The sequence below is a fragment of the Megalops cyprinoides genome, chromosome 19, assembly GCF_013368585.1.
Source record: "Megalops cyprinoides isolate fMegCyp1 chromosome 19, fMegCyp1.pri, whole genome shotgun sequence".
Lineage (NCBI taxonomy): Eukaryota > Metazoa > Chordata > Actinopteri > Elopiformes > Megalopidae > Megalops > Megalops cyprinoides.
The window spans coordinates 16,945,990-16,964,165 of record NC_050601.1 but is presented as its reverse complement, the minus strand read 5'-3'; the positions used below and the strand labels follow the sequence as shown (position 1 = coordinate 16,964,165).

Genomic DNA, 18,176 nt, shown 5'->3' with positions numbered 1-18,176 from the left:
AATATTGGTATGTGGGCAGTGTACAGCAGTGTGTCTGCTAGCCTCCAATCCTCTGACCACTGCCAGTATACTGACAGAGCTGCCAGGATTATTTGTTGTAAGGTGAACACGGAGCAGGCCCATCGTGGCAGACAGGCAGAGTGTGGGCCACCAGGAGACAAAGAGCAGATTCTGAAGACAGCAAAGGTTTGGATGGTCATGGGCAAGTAACTGAGTCTTGCAACATTGTTGCATTGTTTCAATGAGTGTTCTTGTTTCAGTTTATGTCCTTCTGGGATCAGTATAATTCCATGTTAGCTCAAACAAGGTGAACAGGGAAATCACCAGCACTCGGGTTGAGAGCTGGAAGGGTCCCAGGACGAGCCCATAGCAGGTCCTGGGCATGGGGCCCTGGAGCTCAGAGAAGGGTGCAGACACCATGGATTGCGCTCCAAACAGCGCAATCAGCAGCAGGGTGGATTTCGTCTGCCTCCTACACAGGGCAAAGGACACTGACACTTAATAAACAAACACACCAAGGACACAGAGGAGGTCTGCAGCAGACACACACTGTGTCCAGAAAACTGCTCGAAACTACAGCCCGCTCAGTTCAGTTAGTGGCATTTAGAGACAGTAGTCTGCTATGATGACTCAGGTGACATGTTTCTGTGACATGACTGGTATTTATTTTATTTATTTGTTTAAATAACATGTGCATTTCATCTATAAAAATACAGTTATTGTCAGTTTTTGATCAAATATGAAATGCAAAATATAAGGAAGAAATGTAGAAATATATGACAAAATGTACAGCTTTCAGTTCAAAATAAATGGTTCCCAGTTTCATACATACATTTATTTGGAATACATTTTAAAATATGTACTATTTCACAAGATATTCTATAATATTACACAAATGTGTGTTTGAAAATCGTATATGACAGTGTAAGTCATATGATCAAATGATTAAAGATATGTAGTAAAATATATCTAATTTTGATTTTGTATTGTAAAACTTACAGCATTATACATTCCTTGCTTTTGCACCCCTTCACATCTGGCACTTTTGTCTCCTGAGTGGTAATCCTGATAATGCTCAAGGTGCCCCAGGGCATCTCACAACATTACAAAGTCCTACTTCCTAAGCCTAATGTGTTACCTCACACCCTAGGCTTGACCCCTCAATTGAAGAAACATTCTCCTGACTTTCAGTAACAAACAGGGTTGAAACTCAACACTGCTATGGGGAGTATGGTAATGCCTTGAAAACAGACTATGACTTTTGAAAACTATGAGTGTGCGGTCAGTGTACCTGCCACATTATACGAGCTGGCTGTTGAGGGGTCATTGGAGTCATGTTTGACATACCGTACAGTTTTTTAAAATGTAATATGTGTCACCACCTCAGGGTATTCAGTAGCTGAGATTATTACTGCTAGTATTACTGAACTGAATTACAGCTGCAGGTGCTCACAGAAGCAACTACCATAGTTCAGAAATGCCCGAAACACTGCCATTTTTGTGGTTAGGCAATGTACGATTCAAAACGGTTAGGCAATGAACGATTCAGTATGTTGTTCAAAACTTAGGAAAGTCCAATATGTCTGAAACCCTTGCTGAGTTAAAACAAAAGTAAGTTAGTCTGTAGGGTATGATTTACATGAAAATCCAGAAGAGGGCCTTTTTTGCTGGCAAATGCTATAGCAGCTGCAAAATCTCCTTATATATACTTTTAGGCATTGCTAAACACATGGCATCTGCCTTTCTGTTAGATTTACTATCACACACTTGTGGTGCTTGGGACTCTGTTGCTGGGTTCTTTTTTTTGATAGTTACATCATCTTTCAAAAGAAAAGCAGACTGCCAGTGACTTCAGGCAGGAGAATTTGGAAGGAAGTGCCAACAGAGCAGAGTCAGTGCTGGAGAATGGAGTGGGATTAGCCATGGACATGGTTAGCATTACGTCACCAGTCTGCTAATAAAGAGGCTTAAATGGATGATAAGCCTCAACATTCACACCCCTTGAGTTTGTATACTAATAATACATTCACTGAAAACATTTTCCTGTGTCCAAAGGCCATTACATAAAAAGGGAATTTTGTTCTGGCATTCTGAAAAAGACCAAAGCATACATGAGATTTATTTTTCAGATGTTTATGACTGGACTTGAAACTTTAGTTGACAACTTTAGTTGATGTTTTGTCTGTGTTGTAAAGTTGCAAACCTTTCACAAGTACAATGATGAGTTATCATTAAGAGACACTTTTTATGTAGTTATCAATTTTATTTATTTATTTATTTATTCTTACCATGGTCGTGGTCTAGAGAGCCATTCCTCTCTTCAGCTGGCATAATACTACCTCTCATATACACTGCTTCCCCCTAGAGGAGTATAACAGGAAATACAGGTGATGGAGGGTCCCCGTTAAAAAAAATGACCAAGATTTCTGCAAAATATCATTGACAGAAGGGGCATACATTTGCAGTATATCGTTCAACCATCTTAACTTTTAAACAGTTTTTTATTTTTTTTATTTTGTTCTTTCAATGTTATTTCCAATGTTATCTTTCCACATTTATTATATGTTTTTTAATTAGGACTTTTATTACTTGTTATGTTTGCTCTAATATTTCTACCCCTTTCTCTGTTTTTTTTTTAAGTTTGAACTTTGTTCTATATAGTACATATAGTTTTAGTGATTCTGGCTCTGAACTAAATTCAGCATTGACCTGGTTTCTATGGCTGGTATTTATCTGCTATTTGCACTTTTTTATTGATCAGATATTGTGGGTTACAGGCACAGGGTGAAATTGACAGCACATTATTTAAGACTGAACCAAGATGAGCTATGAAAGACAAGGCAAGGCAAGGCAAAGACAACAGAGGAGCAGCTAGACAGGTTTTAAGGAGTGGAGTTTGGAGAAAATACAGGAAGTTGATTAACCTTTTCGCAATGGAAAAAAAACAGGATGTTGCTGTCCCATCACTCTCTCTGTATCTTCTGCAAGAGCAAATCATTATATTTCAAGTACAGATACCAATACTTATAGAGACACTGTTTCTTCAGGACAAGGAGTGAAGCCCACCAGTGGACAAATATAGTTCTCTGTTCAGACAACAGCATCCCTCTTCAGAAAAATGTTTTGTCCCACACTTTGCATCAGAGAAAAGGGGCGTTGTAGCTCTATATATATACATGGCTGTTCTCCAGGAGAGAGGCGGGACTTAGTAGGGGGTTGGGTTAGAATGCTGACACAGTCTTCTCTCTCTTATGCTGTAGCCAGGGAAAACAGCAGAGTTACTCAGTTCAGGTTCCACTCACACTAAATCAATTGCTTTGGTTATGAGAGAAAAAAAGTCAGTTTATCCTTTTAATTTAAAAAGAAATTAGTACTGTTGATCTGTACACTAGAGTATTAAGGATAGGTATAATTCCATAACAGACTGGTCCCAAGCTGGAAACATCATGGAAACCATTCACTGATAAAAGCTCAAAACAAAAATTTTGAACATTTAGCTGTGCTTTACAAGGGTTTGAAGGTGATCGTCAGAATTACCCTATGCACCTTAACACCTGAATGGACATTTTAGCATCTTTTGTACAAAAATCATTTCATAAGGACAAAGAGTTGAAACAGTGAGGAAAGGACAGTATTGAAATCACTGGAAATTATTTCCATATTAATACCAAAGTCAAAAACACGCTGGATCTCCTCATTAGAAGCAAATGGGTGAAAATGTAACGTACCCCCAAGCTGTGCATCCTGGAGGGGAAACATTTATGAAACGATTTTGCATTTCAAGTGGGTGAGCCTCCATTCACCATGTTTCTCCTCCTTCAGCAGATGTACAGTGCTGACAGCATCCCCGGCACAGTATCCCCAAAAGGGATCATTTTTCACTGATGAAGCCTAGCCAGGAGCCCTGAACAGCGTTTGAATAATCACGTGCATCAGGGAGAGGGGCTGTGGACTATTTCCATTCCTCACTTTACGAATCTAACAAACTGGAAACAAATCCTCACAGAAGCAACTTTGCAGTAATCTAACCTCATTGGATAAAGAGAGGGGGAAGTGGGATGTACCTCAATGGGAATTTCACATATTTAACTTGCCTTTTGTTCCAGCTCAGGTTTAATTTAATAAACCAGATGAGAAGAGTTCCATGTACAGTTTTGAGGATTCTGAAAATGTCAAGTCAAGGTAATTCAAACTGAGAAATATTATCATTTCAGGAGACTTGAGTGTGCTTCACTTTAACAGGCTTGAGGGCCATGCCAAGTTTTGAGTTGAGGCTAAGTGTCAGTGAATGTCCAACAGAGGGCAGTGTAGACCTCTGTGTATTCATCACGCTACCATTTCCTTTCACCCACATCACAAACTAAACTGAGTCCAAAACATCTGGGAAAACTGATTCTGTTTTGTGTTGGTCAATCACGATGCTTACTGGTATGAAGTTAGATGAAGATTAAGACAGAAGATTACATTCTAACATTGTGTGTTAAATGGCTACACATTTCAGAAATTGCCAGAAGACTTTTTGTTTGAACATTGCCCAGTTTAAGCCCTCCTTTGTCTTTAATCAAGTGACTGGCAGCTATGTGATTTAATTATGAGTTACTTAGTTTATCTATCTTAAATGTCTGTTGTACATTTACTTGAGGCATTTCAAGAAGAAAATGCCTACAAATACACTTCAGTTAATATGAAAGGGTATTTTTATGTACTAAAGTTGATCAGATATACTTTTTGAAAGTATATTTAATGGTAGAAAATGTTCATCTTTACAGGAGACCCTAACCAGACAACTTGCTGTGCATTGTATCTCCACAAAATGCTTTCAGTGTACAGAAATTATTCACACAAGCTTAGTAGCTATTCTCAGTCGGTGGAAACATTCGTAAAAATATATCTGCCATTAACAATGTTCATATCAAAATGAAGCCACACAAACTGGAGAAGCACTACAATGTCATATATGCCAACAATGCAAACCATCCCAATGTTTATTTAATCCTTTCATGCTATCAGTTAGAAGTAAACCATAGACAAGATTATTTGTTAGATAGCTGGTTGGAAACTTAATCAATTATTAGCCAGTTCATCCATTTTGATGTTGAGTTCATGTTGTGACCATCATTGCAGGAGGACTGGCAGAGCATGCTTGTAATGAGTCAGACCTCAGTGTCATTATAGTTATTTTTACAGGAAACCCCCAAAAGGGCCATACTCTCTATACTGCAAGCACTACAAAACAAGCACTTTGCTCAAGAATATAAGTGTCCCACAACAGATTCAAACCTGGCACCCTCCTCCTTTTGTGCTTGTCTTAGCTCACGTTTGGCACCGACACAATAGCCTGTGTCCGTATGGAATGGGGAAGGAGGATCTGTGCCAAGGACAGGCTGATAAATCAGGGGAAAAGTGAACAGAAGAAGGCAGCGCGTATCACAGGATTTTAACCCTGCGGAATCCTGATGACATGGGAACAGGATACAGCCTTGCCCCGAGTAGCTCAGGAACTCCAACGAGGGGAATGCGGTCCTCACATTGCTGAAATGAAAGTGTTTACCGTCCCGACAACAAATGCGTAAAGCCACAGAGATTTATTAGCCAAGGGAATTACTAAAGGAACCAATAGGATTAGGCAGAGTGGCCCTGCTTAGAGCAGCAGGCACCTGTGCATGGAAAGAAAAGTTGGGAACTGTGTATTGGTTGCACATGGAGGGGGTACGCATTTGCTGTAGGTGCATGAGAAACCTAGACTGTACACTGGGGGGCATGCTGTGTCCTGGGAAATGGAGAGAGCATGAATCAACATGGTGTCACTCGAGTGAGATCAGACACTCTGGCTCTTGTGCAGCTCTGTTTTCAGGGACGAGTATCTCTCAGGTAAAACGATGGGAACTAGAGCATCAGCAGAGCGTAAACAGAGTCCTGAAGTTGCTGGAAGAAGCTCCCCTGGGCCTGTATCGCTCAGGTGGGACTAATCAAAGCCCGCTAGATTTCCATATGAAATGACAGAACCTGAGGCGAAAATAAGGCCGTTTGAGACTTGCAGCAGGAGCACAGTCAAAAAAATCATGAGACTCTGGTATTACAGATAGCAGTTTGACAGTCTGACAAAGAAAAAGCACAGTAAGCACTGTATTTCACAGCCAGTACACAGGGGTGGATTCTGCCTCTGCTTATCCATCTTAATTTTCCTGGCACATTACATCATCGCCCTCTGGTACCCTTAATCACCCTCTCTCATGATCAGCCAATATCCATGTCTGTTTACTGTAACCAGTTAGAAGCTGAAGAAAAACTGTAGAAAGGCTCTGTTTATTTTCTGCCCATGAAAAAAGGTCTAAGATTATATTGCCCACCCAAAATTTTAACAATTTTTAACAAACTCTTAACCAACAATTTAGTGAAGAAATTTTATTGTGAATTGTAGGTTTCATTCTGATCCAGGACAACAATTTGGTTTTATATTTATGTATATGTAATTTATGTTATGTATATGTAATATAATGTAATATATTTCCATGTGAACAACCAACAGGAGTGTTGCTTTTTCAGCCAATGGAAGACCTAAAAAGAACATGGACAGTTGAGACTTGGAAGTGATGTATAAAGTTTTAATGGCTGAGATTGTTTTATATGCTTCATATGGCAACATAAGAAAAAAAAGGCAAAATACTTGAAATAAGAAAAACTGAGTGGCATTACTTTGAAATAATGTTTTTCTACTTTGTGTGACATAATGAGGGTGAAAGTGTTTAATGTTACTTGGCTTCTTTTCCATTACAGTAAAATCTGTTTTTTGCTGTCTTTTAGTGAGACTCTTTGCACATATGCGTAACCTTTTGTATGCTGAAATCAATAAATGAATGGCCAGAACCATCTGCAACTGAAGTCAAATGCCTTCCTCACACATGGGGAAATCGTAAGGGTCTTTAAGTAAAGCTCAGATTCCATCAAAGCAGCTACCTTCTGCATATTGAGCTATTACACAGCTCATTAAATCTGAAAGGTGCATTGTGCCTTATGGAACTGCTAAAAGAACATAAGCCAGATAGTCGCCCCACATCAGTAACTTGCTTTGATGTGGCTTGCTGAAAATTGCTCTGAAGTGCTAAAAGTTTCCATAAGTTCTTTTAGGTTGCTGGAGGACTTCAGCTGTGAGAAACGTCTGGAATGTCCTGTAAGGCTGCTGGAAGGTTGTGGCAGGTGCGTGCCGGATATTCTGGAAGTTGGTAGAGGCTCCTGGAAGGAGCTAGAACGTTTTCCCCCAGCAGGGAGCGAAACCACAATCAAATCAACAGGCGTGCAGGGGCCAGGCCAACAGCTGGCCCTCACCCTCTGATTAAACTGTTTTCACAGGCCCTTTAAATGGCGAGCAGCCTCTCCCCAGGGTGTTGAAGTGTGGAAGTGCCGGAGGCCAGGGTTAAAAAAGACTTGAAACGATGGCAGTTGCGCACTGTCTCTTAACGCTTGCCTACACTCTCACCCAGGCGGCGGACAAACAGGCAACAGCTTCACTCCCCTCTGTCTGTCTGTGAATGGTAGACAGGGGCATAAGAATATGTATAAAGTTACAAGAAGCATCTATACTATGCTATTCATTACTGAACACCCAATTACACCCCATTACGAGTTCCACAAATTCATTGGATAAAAGAGGAGGGCACTCTGTCCTTGAATGCCTTCTTTTTCGCCAGAGGCTTCTTCCTATCTCTGCCCCTTAGAGTCTGGCTGCTGAGGGTCTTGCTGTCATTTTCTGTCATTCAGGTGCATCCCATGCCACCTGTCAGCCCTGCTGCAACCATGGCCCCAAAGAGTGTATTTTCCACTCAGGTCCCGGGGGAAGTGATAGGCTAAGTAAGGACAGAGTAGGTCCAGATACTGTTTCTTGAAAGGAACGAGGAGTAGGAGGTTCTCCAGATGGCCCTATAAAAAGACCAAGTGCCCCCCTTCTCCTCCTCAGCATCCCCTTGTGTATTGTCTGGACTTCCCAATCAGAGCAATACCTTTTCTGTCAGCCACTGCCTCTCAGTTTATCATTCGCGCCCTCTACCAATATGGGAAGAATAAAGACATTAGGCCCCTCCGCCTTCCCCCAAGGGGGAGAGGGAGGGCGGTAAAAGAGGATGAGACGAACAGGCACTCGTCACAATAGGGGCCCTTAAGGAGAGGACACTTGGGGTTCATCTTTCTCTCCTTTTATAGTAAGTGGAGCCCACTCCTTAGTGCCTACTCCCCCCACCCCCTTTTTCTCTCTGGAGTAGGAGATGGGGGCCAGGGTATATAACTCCAGAAGAGGGGCATTGGCCCTCTGTCACCTTGATCCCCCTCACTCTCCGTCGCTCCTGAAGGCACACGCTTTACCCCCCTTGCTTGCCAATGGCCCCCAAAAAGCCTGAACCCAAGAAGGAGGCACCCAAGCCGGCCCCAGCCCCCGCCCCGGAGCCCGAGGCACCGAAGGAGCCTGAATTTGACCCCAAAAGCGTCACCGTGAGTGATTTCTATGTCAGCTTTCTCTAGGCTGCATGCTCTTACAGTGTGAGTCCACCTGCTTGCATCTGCCATACTCAGTTCAGAAATTTTCTTTCTTCTGTGGTATTCTTCATGCTTGGAAAGTATTTGGTTTTATTACATGTACATTCTCGACCTTCACTATTTGTGGTTTTAATATATGGCCCTTATAATTTTGTGTTATGCTTGCATGGTGATATGAACCATGTTTTGGGAAGGAAAAATCATAATAAAGTTGAGAGTAGAGGGCTGTTGCGCTTAACTTCCTCAGATCCACCCTGAGATGAACAAGCCGAGTCCAAATGACACCCCACTGTTTTTTAGACCTGCATGAATGACACTGTTCTCCTCACATGAGGATACTGTGTTGGCCCCTTATCAGGGGCTATAACATTAGTTTCGAGGTACTTAATGTCAAGTTCGGATCATCCTTACAATTATGTGCCTGTGCACTATCCACAGAACAGTACACGTTGGGGACAGTCATGCTCTAAGGTTAAGAAAAAGTTTAAACACCTTGAGATTCCAGAAGGATGCTCTTTGTCATTTTAAAGTTTTTTTTTTCAGCTGGCCACATTTTATGAATGGGTGCTGTCACTCTCACTGTGGGGTCGCAATAGCCAAGTATTTCTTCTAAATTAACGATGGTGGTAATGAACTGGTGCCATAAAACCCAGCGGGTCTCCACTGAGTTAAGATGGCAGTAAACGTGATTCCTCTGACTGTGGAAGTGTAAGACTTGAACAGTGCAAGGAATCTGGAAACTGCAAGCTGGCAGGAGGGTGGGCATTCCATTGGCAAGCTGAATTCTGCTGATTCTGATTTTGCTGATGAAGTGACCGGCACTCCCATCTGCCTCACATTCACTCCCTGCCTCTCCAGCAGGTCCCCAGCTGTGGCTTTACATTCCTATTGTCCTTAAATTAGCTTCACTTTTCCCGTCAGGGACGGCAGAGGGTGATACGGTTTCACTCTCTTTACGCACGAACACAGGGGACTCTTATTCTTAGGCTCTTAAATTGGGGAAGGGCCGGGACTGGACTGTTGCCCTGCTCTGCCCTTGATAACTCACCTTACAGTTACACCTTGCCCCTTGCTCTGCCATCTTGGCAGAAACACTGGCATCTTCCCTGAAACACTGCCGCAAAGCTAAGCTATTGCGGAGGAGTCGACATCCACTATCCCTAATGATTTTCATCTTTTGATTTCTTAAAAAGGTGGTGATTAATTATAATGCCTTGGAAGGCTGTGTGGTAGTCCTAGTTCCCATTTTATAGGTCTAGATTTGCTAAGGATGAAATGAATGCAAATGACTTTGGAGTTTCATGTGTCCTGTGTTAGTGTTTCTTTCTCAGATGAGTAAGATATAAGGGAAGAATATAGAATTTTGTTTTTGACATGTGCCAAAGTATGCAGCACTGCAAATGTAATAAGTATTGATCTGTTCATATGTGTAATTAAATTTAGTATATTGCTTATTTTAAAATAAGCACATATTGCTAGAATTGTAAAATATTGGGTGCATTTTAGATATATATATATATATATATATACCATATGACACATTTTGAAATATCAGACTAATGAATAATTTATCCTTTCATGTGGCATTGCATAAGGCATACCACTGCACTTGTCTCCACATTATTTTAACACATTATCAGCATTAGGAAAATTACTTTCATTAACATGGATGTTCATGATTGGTTGACACCTTACAACTTCCATAAATTAACATCAATTCCTTAAAATAAAAACAGTGAAACACTATCCACTTTCAACTGTTGAACATGAATTTCCCCTACATTTCCCCTATATTTTATTCATTCCTACTATAGCATGTACAGGTGGAATTGATAAAATATAGATCAGGAACATCATGACAAAGTAAGAAAAATATAACCTGTGGCTGGATAAACGCATGTCATGGTGTCTGTATTTTTTCCACCACTAATTCTGAAATTAAAAAAAAAATGTAAGAAAAAATTGGCTATATCAAAAAAAAAAATTGACCTGAACGTACATTTACAACAGTTTTGTCTTAAGGATTTGTTTAATCTATCAGGATCTTCCTTCAACCACTGACTGTAACACCCCTGGAAAAATCCCTGATTGGTCAGCATCTTGTCCTCTGTGTACTTCCCTTTCTACATGAGGTCATAGTCCACCACCATGTTTCCCCACAGCAGTTTTAGAGAGTGCCTTGATGCTTTATGAACTTTGCCTATTTTTTCCATTACAAAAGAGTTACACACAGTTATAGGAAGATTTTGAGTGCCCCCTATGTAGCTGTGCTCATCCTCATATAACCCTTAACTTTGACTCAATTCAATGCTAGTGTTGTTTATATAACAAACACAGCTGGCTGAGTTCAGAGATAGTCTGAATGAATGGAAAAATTATGTTTCCATAATTAAATTCCATAAAGCACTTGCATTTATTTCTTATCTGAAAGTGTGAGGTGAATGTTCATTGAATCCAAGGGATAGTATTTTTTTCCTTTACTCAAATCTCTTACTAATACAGTATTGTGAGAGTTTTATTACCTAACTTGTTTTCTGTCCATGTGTGTTTTTAAAAAAATGCAGAACAGCTGTCATAACTAAGTATTCCATTTTGTTTACAGATTGAATTCAACGCAGACCAGATTGAAGGTAATTCAATGACAAGACAATCACCGACCTCACCATGTCACAACTGTCTCCATTTCATTTTTAGATTAACTTTGTCTGATAATATTGCTCTTCGCAGTAATAAAGTGTGTCCTGGTGTAACTTCATCAACTGCATCAATTTCAACAATTTCAAAATCAAGCATTCTGATTAAATGGAATGTACTGTTTCTTGGTGGTCCCACCAAAGCAGCCATCTTATTTACTGCTGCAGACCACCATACTCACCTGTGCGTGTGTCCTTTGTCCATTCAGAGTTCAAGGAGGCCTTCATGCTGTTTGACAGGACACCCACTGCTGAGATGAAAATCTCCTACGCTCAGTGTGGGGATGTCATGCGGGCCCTGGGCCAGAACCCCACCAATGCAGAGGTCATGAAAGTTCTGGGGAAACCCAAACCTGAGGGTCAGTACCGAATGACATGGTACCCCTTAAAACTTCCTCGCTTCCTTTTGAGCTCTAAAGAGGGTGGGCACCAGTACAGAGCACAGAGCCCTTCTGAATCATTTTGCCTACAGACTCACAATGAGTCACAGCTGCTTATGTGTTTCAATCACAGCTAATGTATGTGGTGAAATGAACCCTCGTATGACCCCAGTTTGTCTTCAATAGGCATGCTTGCATGTTGAAGTCACGGTACTGTTCTCTTGCTCCCTGAACCGGTGCAGAGATGAACACTAAGCTGATGGACTTCGAGACCTTCCTGCCCATGTTTCAGCACATTTCCAAGTCCAAGGACCAGGGTACCACGGAGGACTTTGTGGAGGGGCTTCGCGTCTTTGACAAGGAGGGCAATGGCACGGTCATGGGGGCTGAGCTGCGCCACGTACTCGTCACATTGGGTGAGTTAATCTTTCTACCACACCCCTTTCAACCATGAACAATGAAAACCCAATCTCTGGCCTGGACAAAAGGGCTTTCTCTTCAGAAACTAGAGAAAAATCAAACAGGATATATGTTAATGTGCAGTTTGGTGCTGGGGGTATCAACATTATAATTTGGTTATTTCCTTGATCGGTGATGCCACATGTGATGGCAACGCACTCCCTTCAGTTTCCGAGTATTACCCGTGAATCACACCTGTAACACACCTGCCTGTTCTGCCTGCAGGTGAGAAGATGTTGGAGAAGGAGGTGGATCAGCTGCTGACGGGACAGGAAGATGGCAACGGCTGCATCAACTACGAGGGTGAGAGAGCAGAACGCAGCCCCTTTACCTGTCAGTGTTCAGCTCAGCACACATTCTGCAGACGGGCTCAAACACCTCAGCGTTTACCCTCTCCTCTCTCTGTTTCTCTTCCAGCTTTTGTCAAACACATCATGTCCGGCTGAACAAACAGGTGAGTGTCTTTTGTCCCAGGAATAAAAATGTGGGATCTGTATTTGTGAACAAAGTCATAAAAAGCTGAAACGTCTGTCTCTCTCTTCCAGGATCCTGGATGGCCCTGAGTTTATGGCTCCGATTTGCCCTGTAACTCCTAAGTTTACATCACCCCTTTATCAAGGCCCAGCCGGAAGCAACAACATCCACGTTCCTCTGTCCCTCTGTCCCGCGACACTCCGTAGCGCTCGACGTTCCATCTGTGTTTCTCACAACTTCCTTCCTTCTTCCTTCTGCCATCTGACAATGTATTTTTTAATTTATTGGCTTTTCATTTTGAGAAAATGAAATAAAGTCAGTATTTACATTTTAAAGCAGGTGCTTTGGCCTTCTGTTTATGAAACACTGAAGTCCACAAGTTTATTTAATCTTTTTCAAAACTAGAGTGGAAGTGAAACTTTTAGACCTGAACTGGTGTGTTAGAGGCAATAGAGCTCATTAAATGATTTTGTCAAAAGGATATACACTGTTGAATTCATGAGAACACGAATGTCTTTTCTTCTAACTTCAAATACACACAAGATTCTCGAGAGAGGGGCTTTAGATGGGCCTTAGATGTCACAAGTGAAGTGCAGTTATACCCCAGTGCTGTCATAGGGGTGTGTCAGGCCTGTATTTTTGGTTCAGCTTAATGTAATGAGTTTCACCCTTGTGAACAATGGTGAGAAAAATTGCCACGCTGTGACCCTCTATTAGCGTGCCAGAGGATTATAGATTAAATAGCGGCTTTACTGTAGTGGTGATAAATCCGCAGTAATGTAATGGATAAGGCCTGATCTGTTTAAAGTAATGTTATGGATCAGGTCCACTGCATAAACTGGGATGACGGATCATTAGACCTTCAGAGTGAGGACAGATACAATCACAGAGACACACACTCAGGGCCAAAATACACAATTCTCACTATGACAGCAAACCTCTTCTGCCCTGTGGACCCTACAGCTTCTTACATTGCAAACTTGAAAGTAAAGCTTTTAGTCCAGTGAAACCCAGCTGTGTCATGTACTGTTGTGTCACAGTTTTGTCTGATGCAAACCAAAATCTTCCAGCACGTCACCTGACCGAATAGTACACCAAAATCTGTTTTCTGCACTGAAGACCACGGATTGGTATCCATCATTGAGACTTCAAGTCACTTTTCAGCCATGTAAGATGAGAAGTGGATGTTCTTCATATTTTTAAGGGTAATTTTTTTTCATTTCTTCCATCTGTTGTTTTTCTTCCTGTTTTCTGAGTCCCAGTGACCTTATTGCTAACACAGTTCCAGCCAAATATTTAAGACCACAGCCTTGTGCTCAGTGTTTGCACCACACACAGCATATAGCAGCCCCTGGCACCCAAATAAAGCCCTTGTCTTCCCCTCATCACAACTAAGGAGGTTTCTCACTGTAGGCTGACCTCAAGACCAAAGTCTCATAACCAGCCATTTTGTGAACTCTGCCAGCTGTGGGAGACAAAAGATTCTGTCCCCACTCTCTTCTCTTGAAGGGGCTCTCTCTTAACCTCTAGCTATTACTAATTTCAGATTAAAGCTCTGGGCATGCATACAGGTTAATAAACAGCAAGGGTGGTGATTCAAAAATGTGGCAGTGTGCATCTGTCATTATTGACACTTGGAATTTTTTTTCCAAGACAGGACTTGGGACCCTTTCGAAATACAAACTTGTTTCTTGACCTTTTACATAGAAATGGTCACTGTAACACATAAAGCAATGGCAGTGCCCCACTGGACTAAACAGTGATTTAGAAATTCTGTGCAACATTACATATGCTGTAATCTTTTTAGAAGCATTGAAAGATCTCTGCAAATGTATGTTACCCTAGTTCAATGAGATAAGATTGTTTCCATATCTTTATGAGAGAAATTTATGAGAAATCATTTTACTCCTGAAAAACAGTTCATTTTCACTCACGATAATCCTCAGAATGCAGGGTTTTTCAGAACTGCCCTGTAGGGACTAAGTACCACAGCCTCACCCAGTGGTTGACAGCAGCAAATTTATAATTTAATGCATCATCTTGTGTAATCTCCTCCCACCCAGAGAAGCTGTGACCGCTATGAATCTAAAATGGACATTTTCAATGGGCTTTGCCATATCTTTGCCTATATGAAGTCAGTGAGCTTCAACTTTGATGATGTAAGAGGTAACAAATAGTGAAACAAGGCTGCCATCTTATGGCCATCAACCAGATGAACAGTGCCTGTGTTAAACAGTTTATTGGCCTCAGGTGAAAAACAACATCAACACACTCTGTGTAAGCAGAAAGCAGATTAATACATTAATACATTTTGTCACCTTATTACAGCAATAACTGTATCTGTCTGTGGAACTTGTCAGTGCACCTCTGTGCAAACTAAGCAAAACGGGTGATAAAAACTCCAAATACAAAAATTCACATTCTTTTAGCTAATTTATTATTTATTATCTAATTTATTAATATATAATTAAGCATATATATTTTTCCACTAAATACATTCCACTAAATACACAGGCCATGCAACAAATCTTGACCTTCCTCGTTTTCCGATAGTCCAGACTGAGCCTATCATGAGGACTTCAGTTCTGCAAGATCATAAAGCCTCTGGCACTAGTACTTATCGAAGCAATTTGTTCCATGCATTAATAATGGAACAACATTCCATGCATTACTTTGCAAAGGCACTACTTTGCAGCGCTGCCATGCAATTCACTCTGAACTAATTTCCGCTAATTTCAGATTTTACAGTTCATTATTGCAAATGCGCTCTTTGGCCGACATTGAGCCTGCTGGACATCCCCTGTTCTGCATGGGTATAACATGGCTGGGATGGAGATTGGCACCAGTGTACACAAGAACTGGGTCTGCTACCGCTGTATTAAACAAACTAACGACAAGCAGAGAGGATAACTGCATGTAGGAGCGGTCTGATATAAGCAAGGCAGGTGCTATATACAGGCATTGTGGTAGATAAGTCCAAGATAAGAGAATGAGGACTGCATGGGGAAAGCTTACACTCACTTAATTAATCTGTTAGTTTGATTATCCAGAGAACGTCAGTAACACTTGTGTAATTTAAATCATTAACAATATGAGCTCAAGCATGGATTTATTTGCTTCAGTTTAATTGCTTCAGCATAATTAATTGTTACTTACAATATATTATATGATCAAGTGAAAAAAACACCTTCCCACTCTGCAGCCTGTCAAGTGCATCCCCTCAAATGTATGATGTACAGTCTGACTGTCACAATGTACACTCAAAATATAGAGAACAATTCCCATTGAAACAATGCTGAAAACACTAAAAATGATTGTGCAATTTTACAATGCAGTACTGAAAACTGCAATTTCGACAGCGCATATGCCCAATGCGCAATCCTTATGATGGCCTCTCTTATTGAAGTAACAAACAAATAAAGAAAGTGTGTTAAGAGCAGATGGGAAACCTTCCATCTTCTTGGACTGGCACATTTCTCTGAACAGTGCACTATAGTGGGTACCTTTCACATATACTGTACGTTACTCTTAACTGTTTTGGGTTTTATGATAAATAATACAAATCTTACAATAAACAACAATAGGAATAAGAGAAGAAGAAAAAGAACCAGAAGTTGTCAGAACTGAATCCAAAACCAGGGCTTGGAAGAAGTACAGGCTTTGTGTCAGGAGAAAATACGGAGGGGTGCAATTGCAATCCACGTGAGTGCACAAAAAGTAAATACTATGTACACATAGGGATATAAGGGGACAACTGGGGGTACACTGAGGTCTGTTTGGGGGTGCAACGCACCCCCATAACACTGGGCCTGAAGAGGTAAAGCCTTTTTTCAAGTAATAAGTAATAGATTTATTGTATTTGACTACTGTGTGTTGAACACCATGGAGCTGAGAACGGCAACACTTGTGTTCAACTATTTTTCCATCCCTTCATATCAAACACTTTCAGTCTAAGCCCTGAACTACTGCAGTGAAAAAATGTTCAATGTTCAGCTCATCCAGCAAATCCGACTGCCCCCTACCGCTTACTCCCAGAGGTCCAGCCAATCAACTTATTAATGAAGCAATTAGAAGAATCAGGGCCCTCAAAAAAAGGAAGGTGACTGGTTCTGTGGGGTGTATTAAGATTCTGTTTTATTCAAAATACCGGAAAATCAGTGTTTCTTCTGTGTATAACAGGCATGTTTTTTTACATTTACATTTATGATTTTTGCCATTTAAAAATAATCACTGTCACCTCGGTTTTATAGATCTTTAAAGAAAATACAATAAATAAAATGCCTAAACGGGTAAGATAAGAAATAGAACCATTAGTTTTTGTGCTCCCATTTCATTAACTTTACCGTAAAATTAATGCCTTTTTTCAGCAAGGAAAGTGTACAAAGAAGGTGTATTAATTCACTCATTCATTTTCTGTAGCCTACATTTTGCATATCCTGTACTCTCTTTTAACGCGTTGCTTTTATTTAATAATATTAAATAAATATGTATACTAACATCTACATGTTTTCATGTCACATCGTAGTACCGTGGATCAAGTCCATCACACTTTCACTTTTTCCGTATTCTCTAGCGCCCTCATCCTACAGAGGACACCAAACGAACTGCACAGCTCTGTCGGTTGTTCAGTGAGTGAATGCAGCTGGAGAGACAATAACACTGTCTGCCACACAGGTAAATTAAACCAATTTCCTTATCATTAGCGAAATCTAAATCCGGATTAATTCCGTTCGACTATATCCTCACTTCCACCGCATTGCTTGGGGCAGCGACATGCCAAATATTTAGCCTCAGTGTTATTGCTTGAACATAAAATCGGCATTCATGCTTGTCATGATCCACAGCAAGCTTCAGTATTTTTTCCGTTGAGTGGGAGAGGCTGGGCCTGCGTCGCTAGCTTGCTAGCTTTCTGCATGACAGTTAAACTCGCACCGAGGGAAAAGACTTAAAGATCTTATCGAAATGGCTGGGGAAGGAATAAACATATTAGATCTGCGTAGCTAGCAAACAGTTATGTGTGTTACTTTTAATGCATTGCAAGTATTCGCTGTATTCCTGCTAGCTACCAAATGGGAGGGTAGTAATTTTTCAGACATGTCAGGTTTGAAAAGCCTGACATATTGAAACATGCCATTATGATTTTAATACATTTGGCGACTACTTGTGCATGTGGTGTCGCCACGTTGTTTAAATTCAAAAAGCTTTATTGCCTTACAGCGTGGAGCTGTTAAGATCTTGCCCAGTGACCGAACTGTGTCATTGGAGTTATGTATTTTGCATGGCAGGATTGACTCTTTGTCATAGAAGTACATTTATATGTACATACATTTGCATAATGCTACGAACATGCAATCTGCGTGAGGTGCTTCGAACACGTACAGTGTTGTTTGAAGATTAGAAACAAGACATTCCGCCACCATTTGCTTGTCTTTGTTGGGGCGACACTGGTAGAAGCCGAAACGCGTTTCCTTAACGTGATAACTATTTAACCAACATTGGCGGACCTTTCTCGGGTTTCGTATTGTGACTGCTTTTGGTTCTTTAGTTCAGACAGGAAGTGCATTCAACTTGCCTTTGTCCCTTTGTGTTTGGGTTCAGCCGCATGGCCGTGTTGCCTCTGGTTCAACATGGGTGTTAAAAATGA

The 18,176-nt window shown here is 41.0% G+C and overlaps 2 protein-coding genes across 6 annotated transcripts in view; both read left to right on the top strand.

Moving 5' to 3' along the window:
• Positions 1-8,323: 8,323 nt before the first annotated feature.
• On the top strand, positions 8,324-12,785 carry myl4 (myosin, light chain 4, alkali; atrial, embryonic). The gene is made up of 7 exons (XM_036552371.1): positions 8,324-8,481; positions 11,129-11,156; positions 11,429-11,578; positions 11,842-12,015; positions 12,284-12,361; positions 12,476-12,512; positions 12,604-12,785. Exons 1-6 carry the CDS (start codon positions 8,371-8,373, stop codon positions 12,502-12,504), a joined length of 570 nt encoding a protein of 189 aa, XP_036408264.1. The 5' UTR covers positions 8,324-8,370; the 3' UTR covers positions 12,505-12,512; positions 12,604-12,785.
• A 4,342-nt stretch (positions 12,786-17,127) lies between these two features.
• The window catches only part of maptb (microtubule-associated protein tau b), a 42,371-nt gene continuing 41,322 nt past the window's right edge, over positions 17,128-18,176 (top strand). For all 5 annotated transcript variants that reach the window (XM_036553509.1, XM_036553510.1, XM_036553507.1 and 2 more), the window contains exon 1: positions 17,128-17,206. The gene's annotated coding sequence lies outside the window, so the exon portion shown is untranslated. The remainder of the gene's footprint in view (positions 17,207-18,176) is intronic.